The sequence below is a fragment of the Leucopleurus acutus genome (assembly GCF_964270905.1).
Source record: "Leucopleurus acutus genome assembly, chromosome: 11".
In the NCBI taxonomy this organism is placed as follows: Eukaryota; Metazoa; Chordata; class Mammalia; order Artiodactyla; family Delphinidae; genus Leucopleurus; species Leucopleurus acutus.
In genome coordinates, this window is record NC_139152.1 from 79,221,747 (window position 1) to 79,234,176 (window position 12,430).

At 36.8% G+C, this 12,430-nt stretch overlaps 1 protein-coding gene across 1 annotated transcript in view; it reads right to left on the reverse strand.

Annotated features, from left to right (window-relative positions):
* Positions 1–5,124: 5,124 nt before the first annotated feature.
* Positions 5,125–12,430, reverse strand: part of CDK17 (cyclin dependent kinase 17) — a 99,154-nt gene continuing 91,848 nt past the window's right edge. Inside the window, exons 14-17 of the mRNA XM_082851020.1 lie at positions 10,702–10,744; positions 9,555–9,645; positions 7,526–7,603; positions 5,125–7,000 (exon numbers count right to left, since the gene is read on the reverse strand). Of these exons, the coding sequence (XP_082707146.1) occupies positions 6,963–7,000; positions 7,526–7,603; positions 9,555–9,645; positions 10,702–10,744 (250 nt within the window). The 3' untranslated portion in view covers positions 5,125–6,962. The remainder of the gene's footprint in view (positions 7,001–7,525; positions 7,604–9,554; positions 9,646–10,701; positions 10,745–12,430) is intronic.

Here is a 12,430-nt window from a genome sequence, read left to right on the forward strand (position 1 = left end):
TATTATAGGGGTCCCAGAAGGAGAAGAGAGAGAGAAAGGACCCGAGAAAATATTTGAAGAGATTATAGTTGAAAACTTCCGTGGGGAAGGAAATAGCCACCCAGGTCCAGGCAGCACAGAGAGTCCCAGGCAGGATAAACCCAAGGAGAAACACGCCGAGACACACAGTAATCAAACTGACAAAAATTAAAGACAAAGAAAAATTATTAAAAGCAACAAGGGAAAACTGACAAATAACATACAAGGGAACTCCCATAATGTTAACGGCTGATTTCTCAGCAGAAACTCTACAAGCCAGAAGGGAGTGGCATCATATATTTAAAGTGATGAAAGGGAAGAACCTACAACCAAGATTACTCTACCCGGCAAGGATCTCATTCAGATTCAATGGAGAAATCAAAAGCTTTACAGACAAGCAAAAGCTAAGAGAATTCAGCACCACCAAACCAGCTCTACAACAAATGCTAAAGGAACTTCTCTAAGAAGTGGGAAACACAAGAGAAGGACCTACAAAAACAAAAACAAAACAATTAAGAAAATGGTAATAGGAACATACATATTGATAATTACCTTAAATGTGAATGGATTAAATGCTCCAACCAAAAGGCAGAGGCTGGCTGAATGGATACAAAAACAAGACCCATATGTATGCTGTCCACAGGAGACCCACTTCAGACCTAGGGACACATACAGACTGAAGGTGAGGGGATGGAAAAAGATATTCTATGCAAATGGAAATCAAAAGAAAGCTGGAATAGCAGTACTCATATCAGATAAAACTTTAAGACTTTAAAACAATGTTACAAGAGACAAGGAAGGACACTACATAATGACCAAGGGATCGATCCAAGAATAAGATATAACAATTATAAATATATATGCACCCAACATAAGAGCACCTCAATACATAAGGCAAATGCTAACAACTATAAAAGAGAAAATTGACAGTATCACAATAATAGTGGGGGACTTTACCACCTCATTTACATCAATGGACAGATCATCCAGACAGAAAATTAATAAGGAAACACATGCTTTAAATGACACAAAAGACCAGATAGATTTAATTGATATTTATAAGACATTCCATCCGAAAACAGCAGATTACACTTCCTTCTCAAGTGAACAGCGAACATTCTCCAGGATAGATCACATATTGGGTCAGAGATCAAGCCTTGGTAAATTTAAGAAAACTGAAATCATATCAAGCATCTTTTCCGACCACAACGCTATGACATTAGAAATCAATTACAGGGGAGAAAACGTAAAAAATACAAACACAAGAAGGCGAAACAATACATTACTAAATAACCAAGAGACCACTGAAGAAATCAAAGAGGAAATCAAAAAATACCTAGAGAGAAATGACAATGAAAACATGACGATCCAAAACCTATGGGATGCAGCAAAAGCAGTTCTAAGAGGGAAGTTTATAGCTATACGATCATGCCTCAAGAAACAAGAAAAATCTAAAATAAACAATCTAATCTTACACCTAAAGGAACTAGAGAAAGAAGAACAAACAAAACCCAAAGTTAGTAGAAGGAAAGAAATCATAAAGACCAGAGAAGAAATAAATGAAATAAAAACAAAGAAAACAATAGCAAAGATCAATAAAACTAAAAGCTGGTTCTTTGAGAAGATAAACAAAATTGATAATTCTTTAGCCAGACTCATCAAGAAAAAGAGGGAGAAGACTCAAATCAATAAAATTAGAAATGAAAAAAGATGTTACAACAGACACTGCAGAAATACAAAGCATCATAAGAGACTATTACAAGCAACTCTATGCCAATAAAATGGACAACCTGGAAGAAATGGACAAGTTCTTAGAAAAGTATAACCTTCCAAGACTGAACCAGGAAGAAATAGAAAATATGAACAGACCAATCACAAGTAATGAAACTGAAACTGTGATTAAAACTCTTCCAACAAACAAAAGTCCAGGACCAGATGGCTTCACAGGTGAATTCTATCAAACATTTAGAGAAGAGCTAACACCCATCCTTCTCAAACTCTTCCAAAACACTGCAGAGGAACACTCCCAACTCATTCTACGAGGCTACCATCACCCTGATACCCAAACCAGACAAAGATACCACAAAAAAAGAAAATTACAGAGCAATATCACTGATGAATATAGATACAAAAATCCTCAACAAAATACTAGCAAACAGATTCCGACAACACACTAAAAGGATCATATACCATATCAAGTGGGATTTATCCCAGGGATGCAAGGATTCTTCAATATATACAAATCAACCAATGTGACACACCATATTAACAAACTGAAGAATAAAAACCATATGATCATCTCAATAGAAGTGGAAAAAGCTTTTGACAAAATTCAATACCCATTTATGATAAAAAAAAAAAAACTCTCCAGAGAGCGGGCATAGAGGGAACCTACCTCAACATAATAAAAACCATATATGACAAACCCACAGCAAACATCATTCTCAGTGGTGAAAAACTGTAAGCATTTCCCCTAAGATCATGAACAAGTATGTCCACTCTTGATACTATTATTCAACATAATTTTGGAAGTCCTAGCCACAGCAATCATAGAAGAAAAAGGAATACAAATTGGAAAAGCAGTAAAACTCACTATTCGCAGATGACATGATACTATACATAGATAATCCTAAAGATGCCACCAGAGGGCTTCCCTACTGGCGCAGTAGTTAAGAATCTGCCAGCCAATGCAGGGGATATGGGTTCAGGCCCTGGTCCGGGAAGATTCCACATGCCATGAAGCAACTAAGCCCATGCGCTATAACTACTGAGCCTGCGTGCCACAATTACTGAAACCCGCGTGCCTAGAACCCGTGCTCCACAACGAGAAGCCACCGCAATGAGTAGCCCCTGCTTGCTGCAACTAGAGAAAGCCTGCCCGCAGCAAAGACCCAACACAGCCAAAATGAATAAAGTTAAAAAAAAAAAAAAAAAGATGCCACCAGAAAACTACTAGACCTAATCAATGAATTTGGTAAAGTTGCAGGATACAAAATTAATACACAGAAACCTCTTGCATTCCTATACATTAACAACAAAAGATCAGAAAGAGAAATTAAGGAAATAATCCCATTCACCACTGCAACAAAAAGAATAAAATACCTAAGAATAAACCCACCTAAGGAGGTAAAAGACCTGTATGCAGAAAACTATAAGACACTGATGAAAGAAATCAAAGATAACACAAACAGATGGAGATATATATCATGTTCTTGGATTGGAAGAATCAATATTGTGAAAATGACTATACTACCCAAAGCAATCTACAGATTCAATGCAATCTCTATCAAATTACCAATGGTAGTTTTTACAGAACAAAAAAATCTTAAAATTTGTATGGAGACACAAAAGATCCCGAATAGCCAAAGCAATCTTGAGGGGAAAAAAAATGGAGCTGGAACAATCAGACTCCCTTACTTCAGACTATATTACAAAGCTACAGTAATCAAGACAATATGGTACTAGCACAAAAACAGACATATAGATCAATGGAACAGGATAGAAAGCCCAGAGTTAAACCAACACACCTATAGTCAACTAATCTATGACAAAGGAAGCAAGGATATACAATGGAGAAAAGACAGTTTCTTCAATAAGTGGTGCTGGGAAAACTGGACAGCTACATGTAAAGGACTGAAATTAGAACACTCCCTAACACCATACATAAAAATAAACTCAAAATGGATTAAAGGGTTTTGCCGGTGGCGCAGTGGTTAAGAATCCACCTGCCAATGCAGGGAACACGGGTTCAAGCCCTGGTCTGGGGAGATCCCACATGCTGCGGAGCAACTAAGGCTGTGCACCACAACTACTGAGCCTGTGCTCTAGAGTCCACAAACCACAACTACTGAGCCTGTGTGCCACAACTACTGAAGCCCGTGTGCCTAGAGCCCGTGCTCCGCAACGAGAAGCCACTGCAATGAGAAGCCCGCACACCACAACGAACAGTTGCCCCCGCTCACCACAACTAGAGAAAGCCCGCATGCAGCAACGAAGACTCAATGCAGCCGAAAATAAATAAATAAATTTAAAAAAAGAATTAAAGACCTAAATGTCCAGTCTTACACTGGACACTATAAAACTCTTAGAGGAAAACATAGGAAGCACACTCTTTGGCATAAATCACAGCAAGATCTTTTTTGACCTACCTCCTAGAGTAATGGAAATAAAAACAAAAATAAACAACTGGGACCTAATGAAACTTAAAAGCTTTTGTACAGCAAAGGAAACAAGATGAAAAGGCCCTCAGAATGGGAGAAAATACTTGCAAATGAATCAACGGACAAAGGATTAATCTCCAAAATATAGAAACAGCTTATGCAGCTCAATATTAAAAAAACAAACAACTAATCAAAAAATAGGCAGAAGACCTAAATAGACATTCCTCCAAAGACGACAAACAGATAGCCAACAGGCACATGAAAAGATGCTCAACAACACTAATTATTAGAGAAATGCAAATCAAAACTACAATGAGGTATCACCTCACACTGGTTAGAAAAGGTATCATCAGAAAGTCTACAAACAACAAATGCTGGAGAGAGTGTGGAGAAAAGGGAACCCTCTTGCACTGTTGGTGGGAATGTAAATTAATACAGCCACTATGGAGAACAGTACAGAGGTTCATTAAAAAACTAAAAATAGAATTACCATATGACCCAGCAATCCCACTACTGGGCATATACCCAGAGAAAACCATAATTCAAAAAGACACATGTACCCCAATGTTCACTGCAGCACTATTTACAATAGCCAGGTCATGGAAGCAACCTAAATGCCCATTGACAGAAGAATGGATAAAGACGAGGTGATACATATATACAATGGAATATTACTCAGCCATAAAAAAGAACGAAATTGGGTCAGTTGTAGAGACGTGGATGGATCTAGAGACTGTCATACAGAGTCAAGTAAGTCAGAAAGAGAAAAACAAATATCATATTAATGCATATATGTGGAATCTAGGAAAATGGTACAGATGAACCGGTTTGCAAGGCAGAAATAGAGACACAGATGTAGAGAACAAACGTATGGACACCAAGAGGGGAAAGTGGGGTGGGGGTGGTGTGATGAATTGAGAGATTGGGATTGACATATATACACTAACATGTATAAAATAGATAACTAAAAAGAACCTGCTGCATAAAAATAAATAAATAAAATTGGAAAAAAAAAAAGATCCCATTCTGCACAGCCTTCTTCCCCAAGAAAGAACTGTGACTCAACAAAACCACATTTTAACAACATGAAGATTTTGTTATTATAAATTTCAAAACAAAATGGAGGAATTTTCACATAATATTTATAACCTTCAAAGTACAATATTAATACATATCTGTCAGTTAGAAACAACAGCAGTTTGTTAGGCTACAGGGTTTAACATAAAACCAATTTACAAATGTGAAAAGCAGTAGTGGTCCAATATTCACCATTACACATGAATCTGTTTCTTCCAGAAAATTTTTCTTAAAAAATTAAAATTTCAGTATTATGAAATATTAAAATAACACCCCAAACATGCCACAATCACTATTCACAAATAAAATTAAAATGAAATATACAAAAATTCACTTAATACTGTTAAATAACAATAAACTACAAGATTTCCTGAACAGAAATGGTAGGACCCCTGAATGTTTTACAGTGAATGTCAGGAAAAGAATTAAGTTATGACTATTTTCATGATATATAAGCCCAAAATTTACATGACCATTTCAAAATATCGCAATTAAGATTTGCAGTTGGTAAGATGCACTAAACAAACAGTCCTTAAAAGTGAACACAAATGCTTAAAACACTGTTACCAACACCAAGGTGTATTTATGATGTTCAAAAAGATGCATAATTAAAACTGTAATATTTACTACCTCTGGTAAACAGATAATATCTATAATGCTTTAAAACAATCTTCCAAGTTCTCATTTCTCTCATTTGTATTTAGCATGGCTCATTTCAAAGACATATTACAGCTTTCAACTGATTCCAAGTGAATGTTATTAAAACACACACACACAGCTCCCAAATGAAATAAAACTGTTCCCCAATGATCATCCATTCTAATAAAAGAATTGTATTTAAAACAAATAAACAAAACAAGACCTCTGATGTTTGACTGGACTTGTATGGTTTAGTTTTAACTAAATTAAAGCACGATGTAAAATAGGTAAGTGTATTAGTATACAAATATCCAATAATATGCAGGAAATATTTCTAAAATGAGGAAAAATAAAAATAAATAATTTTGGTGCTTTAATTTACTGGTATTTAATACGAGATCCCCAAAATGTCAGATATTCACTTGCTTGAATCAACTTCTGCATCACATGCTTTCCTAAACATAATGTGCTTATCAATTTCTTACTACACTATTTGCCAATGTTCAATAAAAAAATTATATAGCATGAATGTAAGAGTGTTCAAGTTGGCTCACTTATTTTACTGTTAAGCAAAGCTGGATTTACATTCCAGGAAACACTGCAGTTTAATTTTAAAAACAAACAAAGAAAAAATGCAGCAGTAAAACAATTTGTGAGGAGAAACAGATGCATTCACGTATAATAAAGCCACTGCAACTTCTTCAGGCATTCAACTGTTGTGTTAAATAAACAGACAGTAGTTATTTAGCAGCAATGATTCCGCAATAAATAATGCATTGTGTTTCTCAGTCCTGCACAAAAATTGCAGCTACAGTTACATCAATAGCTGTAACCTACTGGCTCTAATGGCAGAGAAGACCTTAAAACCAACTGTACAAAAAAATTGTCACACTGTGACAACAAATATAAAAACAATTTGTAGGTCTGAAATAAAAAGACTCCACTGTGAAGAGGACAGTGTAGACAAACGAAGATTCCAAGTCCACCAAAAGAAATAATTGCCTTCAGATCTGAGTCCTTGATTGATAAGAAAGGCTGGGGGCTGGGCTTGAAACCATGTTACCAGACTTAAAAGAGCATGCTCTGTCTTCTGTTCTTCCCATGTCCTAAAATATAAAGTCATTTTATGAGGCAGTTCAAGGTTCAGTTTTATCCCACATACAGTATTTGTTGACTCTATGAAGCTAATGTTCCCACCAGCAAAAGCTAATATTCCACGGTAAGAGTGATCAGCACTGTCTTAAATGACCCTTTTGTTGATGGGGTCAGTCTACAGCTTCTATGCTTCGAAGTGATGAACCTGATGACTAGGGAAGCACAAGATGTGTCTTCTGCCTCAGGTGCCAGGGATGGCGTGTGCAGTGATCAAGCCAGGCCACTTGTAAAAGGTCTTTGTGCCATCTGCAGCTTTCAGGATCCCTGATTTGACTGAGTCAGATTTCTCTCTGAAGAATTACTGAGCTGCCCATATCATACAGGAAAGTATGTGCAATGCTAAACATACACAGCTGTGGAATGCACTGTACATTGTTTTTTACATCAATAATTTTACCGATCAATTTATAAACCCAAAACTTGGTTCCACGCAAAATTTCATGATCGACACGTGAAATGGTTTATGACAAACACACCTGTCTCTGGATAAGAAGAATTTCGAAAACCCGGGTCCTTTTGCAATTGAATCTCTTTCAAACTGAATATTGATACACCTAAAATGCACAGACAAAAATTATCAGATGAAAGTCTATCATTAAAGCAAATATAATCCAACTATAGACAAAATATCTAAAAATGTATACTGATTCAACATGAAACATTTATACTACATTTACAAGGTTACAGCCCTGCTGAAATATTTTCCCTTTTGTCCCTATGTCTTAAGAAAACCAAACCAAATAACCTCTCCCTCAGAACCTTTCTCCCCCAATTCTGCCTTAAATCATGCTTTGAGTATGTGTTTCTCTAAGGAGAATGTACATTGTCTATTTCTAGGGCTTACTGAGGTTGGAAGACCTAATCAAAATGTATTACTCGGTTTTATTCTCTCTGTTCTTTATCTGTCTCCTTATGATGGCATGAAGGTCAAATCCTCAAACTATCTTCAGAATTTTAGAGAAAAACAAGAAATGGGTTTGTACACCTCACCCACACCTCAAACTATAAAACTTGGTATTAATAATGAAACATAAATCTCTTAAAAAACACTTGTAACTCATCCTTCTTATTTCCATCTCTGCCAGAGAGGTAGTCTTTCATTAAAAAATATCCAATAGGGGCTTCCCTGGTGGCACAGTGGTTAAGAATCCACCTGCCAATGCCAGGGACGTAAGTTCGAGCCCTGGTCCGTGAAGATCCCACGTGTGGCAGAGCAGCTAAGCCCATGTGTCACAACTACTGGGCCTGTGCTCTAGAGCCCTTGAGCCACAACTACTGAAGCCCTTGCGCCTAAAGGCAGTGCTCTGCAACAAGAGAAGCCACCGCAACGAGAAGCCTACACACCACAACGAAGAGCAGCCCCCGCTCACTGCAACTAGAGAAAGCCCATGCGCAGTAGAGAAGACCCAACGCAGCCAAAAATAAATAAATTAATTAAAATATGTATATATCCAATAAGTTCTAAGTGAAAAGTCTTGAGGAGTCTTGATTCCAATTAGAAAACCTTTTAGTGAATCAATACTGTCTAGTAAATGAGAACGGGAAATTAATGAAAGCTTTTGGCTGTTCAGTTCCCAAATATTCTCTTAATTCCCCACTCACCTTGCTAATTTTTAAAAATTTATTTTTGGCTGCATTGGGTCTTTGTTGCTGCGTGCAGGCTTTTCTCTAGTTGTGGCGAGCCAAGGCTACTCTTCGTTGCAGTGTGCGGGCTTCTCACTGTGGTGGCTTCTCTTGTTGTGGAGCATGGGCTCTAGGCACACAGGCTTCAGTAATTGTGGCACGCGGGCTCAGTAGTTGAGGCGCATGGGCTTAGTTGCTCCGTAGCATGTGGGATCTTCCCAGACCAGGGCTCAAACCCGTGTCCCCTGCCTTGGCAGGCGGATTCTTACCTACTGCGCCACCAGGGAAGTCCTCACCTTGCTAATTTTAAAGTAAAACATTGGGGTAATTTATAAGAAACTTCTGAGTAAATCAAGCAGTTACCCCAGGCATGAGAAATCAGCTATTTTAGTGACAATATGCTCACCACTGTCATGGGGATGGTAAAGTCAGAGTGAACACAGTAGAGGAAAATCATCTTCACATCTTGAAAAGGAAATTTACTTCCACAAAAAAATCTTGTTTTGGTTGTGCTTCATTACTATTTACTTGAAATCCATTTTTAACAACTCTGAATCAAAGCAATCCAGATTGGGCCTAATGACAACGTCTATCATCAGATGGCATTTTCCACTTACTTAAGTCAAATAAGACTAATGACCCACATCTAAGTGCTACTGATTTCTTACAGAGTCGTGGCAATATACTCAGTGTTAAAAGAAATAAATTAAAACAGGCAAGTAAGACATACACCTCCCTTTAAGTAATTCTGATCTAATTACAGAAAGACCAGAATTTTAGGCTTAAAAACCAACCATCTTCCTAAATCCCTAATTCACCCCAGTCTCCAAACCTGGATAAAAATAAAGGGGGTGGGGGGACACACTCTAGAATCTCTCTTACTTTCAGGTAAAGCATGTATCCTTGGTCCCAGACTTCGAAAGTACACATGTTTCATGGCCTCTTCTGCTGAAACCCTTTTCTTAGATTCATACTGTGAGAAACCAAAAAACTGCTTCATTAATTTTTTTCTCTAAATACTGGAAAAAGCGTATGCAAGCGGGAGGGGACACACACACAAATTAGCATTTAAGCATTTAGAGCTACTCTTATCTTGATTACTTAATAGAGTGACTATTATTTTTAAGAACCAATTTGGAGTACTATGCTCTAATGTGAGTTACTACTGAGATTATGTAGCAATGATTATATCTCAGTTACAAATTTCCAAGATAAAGCTGGATCTTAACAAAAAATTTAGATGCCCTATATTTTCTGAAGTGATGAAAAAAAGCAAAATATCTGACCTTTCGTGTTACTTTTCTTCACGAATACCACAGTATTACTGGAAATATACCTAATACCTTTATGAAAGACATTATTAAATTACCTATTCAATACCCATTTCCCTTTTTTCCTTGACGAGATAATGTAGATTTGTTTAAGGTATACATGCTTCCAACTCTGACATATGAATCATGACTATTCTAAGTTTAGGCTAATTATGGCAATCCTGCTCCCCAATTCTCAGCCTCTCTTACAATTAATATTCTGGCCTTAGGAAGATTTTGGAGACCTAGGAAGAAGTCCTTACAGGGGTTTTTGGAAAAGCCTTTGCTTTCCAGATACAAAAGGATTAATGAGACTGACAGACTCTTATCCTCTCTCTTCTTCCTGTTCTGAATGAAGATATGGATGGTACTTGGGAGGTACAACAGCCTGTAAGGCAGTAAGTATAAGGAAAAGAAAGAGAACGTAAGAGAACAGGAATTGCAGAGAACATGGCCTTGACACAGTTGATCAGGGCCAGCAGCTAACTACCTCAGACTGTTCTAGGTTACAATGAGAGACCCAGACACATTAAGAGAAACCATAATTGTTTTTCACCTAAGCACATGTCTTAAGAATGCTAGATACTACCATAATCTTATTTAATTGTCATGACAAATATTTGAGGGAGGTATTACTGATCCCATTCTACAGATGAAGAAACTAAGGCTCAGAGAAGTTAACAGACCATTTAACAATTATAAAATAAGATATAACTTACCTGAAGAAATTTTGTTATCAACTCGATTCCTTCAGAGTCTAACCTAAAAACAGCGAAAGACAAGTAGCAATTTATTCTTTAAACTTAGCTGATAGCAACTTTTCAAATAAAACTATTTTCCAAATGTTGTTATCTGCTAAATTCAAGTGCCCTAAAATAGCACACCTTGCTGCTTTCAAACAGACTCAAATCTTTTATCCTTAGAAGATTTATCTTGCCACTTGTTTAAGAAGAAACCACAAATAACTGGGCATCAACTCAAATGTTCAATATTCAAGAGTTAGATTATTAAAACTAGAGAATTTTTAAAAATCACCATTTTGTCTCAAAACAAAATAACCTCTATTATTGAAAAAGCTTCAGTAAACTAGATCTGTTTTCATAGTGTTTCAGTGAAGGCAAGAGTACAAAAGCATCATTTTCCTATTATACAGGTGAAAACAAACAGATAAGTGACCCCAAAATATATCACTGTGGTTCAAGATAAACAGAGATGAGTCATTCAACAAATTTTTACAGGGCAGTTGGCTGAGCATTGGGTACTACAAGCTATAAAATTCAATTTAAATATGCCTCAATAACTTTATAAAACTTCATTAAAAAGGGATACAAAACCAATCAGATGGTCAATAAAGACAGATAATTACAAGGATGAAATTAATAAAATAGGGAGTAGAGGGTTTAGGGGTTATCTTAATGAGAAAATCTCTTGATCAGAAATCACTAATTCTATCTTGCACTGACTTTCACTGGCAAAAGTCCAATTATGGGAAAAAAAAAAATCCCCCCCTTCCCCCCTAGTGCTTAGTCGGTACTGTGGATGCTGTGGCGCAGAAATTCTACAGAGTCTTCTAATCCTTTGCAGTTTGCCATTCTGACAAATAACCAGAACTCCTTGGCCATAGAAAAGCTAGGTGCTAAGGTCATAAAGAATGTGCTTTAAAGAGCTGCAACCTTTTACACTGGACATTACAACATATATACATATGTATACATATATATATGTTGTAATGTCCAGTGTAAAAAAATATATATATATATATGACAAAAATAGGATTTATGCTATTTGGGAGAGACACACACAAAAAGTCTAACACATTATTCTTCCTAAGAAAGTCTAATTAGAATATTCTTAGTTGCTATAGTGACAAGAGCATCAATTCACATAAAAACTTTCAAAATATTTTTGGTACCAGAATGTTTTTACTATTCTTCCCTATCTTGAGAATAAATGGAACTAGAGTGAGTGTGTTATGTTGTGAGCTATGTGAAACAACGAAAGAGATATTGGCCTTATTTGGTATCCTGGTGCCCTTCTCATTTTTATTTTTTCTTAAAGATGAAAAAATACAGTCAAAGGGGTTATTCTATGTTACTTATTGAAAATGTAATACATTCCATAAGTAAATATGTTGTGAAAAAATTTTTTTAAATAAATATTTATTTATTTTTGGCTGGGTTGGGTCTTCGTTGCTGCACGTGGGCTTTCTCTAGTTGCAGTGCACGGGCTTCTCATTGCAGTCGCTTCTCTTGTTGCGGAGCACGGGCTCTAGGCACGTGGGTTTCAGTAGTTGTGGCATTTAAGCTCAGTAGTTGTGGCTCGCAGGCTCTAGAGCACAGGCTCAGTAGTTGTGGTGCATGGGCTTAGTTGCTCTGTGGCATGTGGGATCTTCCCGGACCAGGGCTCAAACCCATGTCCCCTGCATTGGCAGGCAGACTCCCAACCACT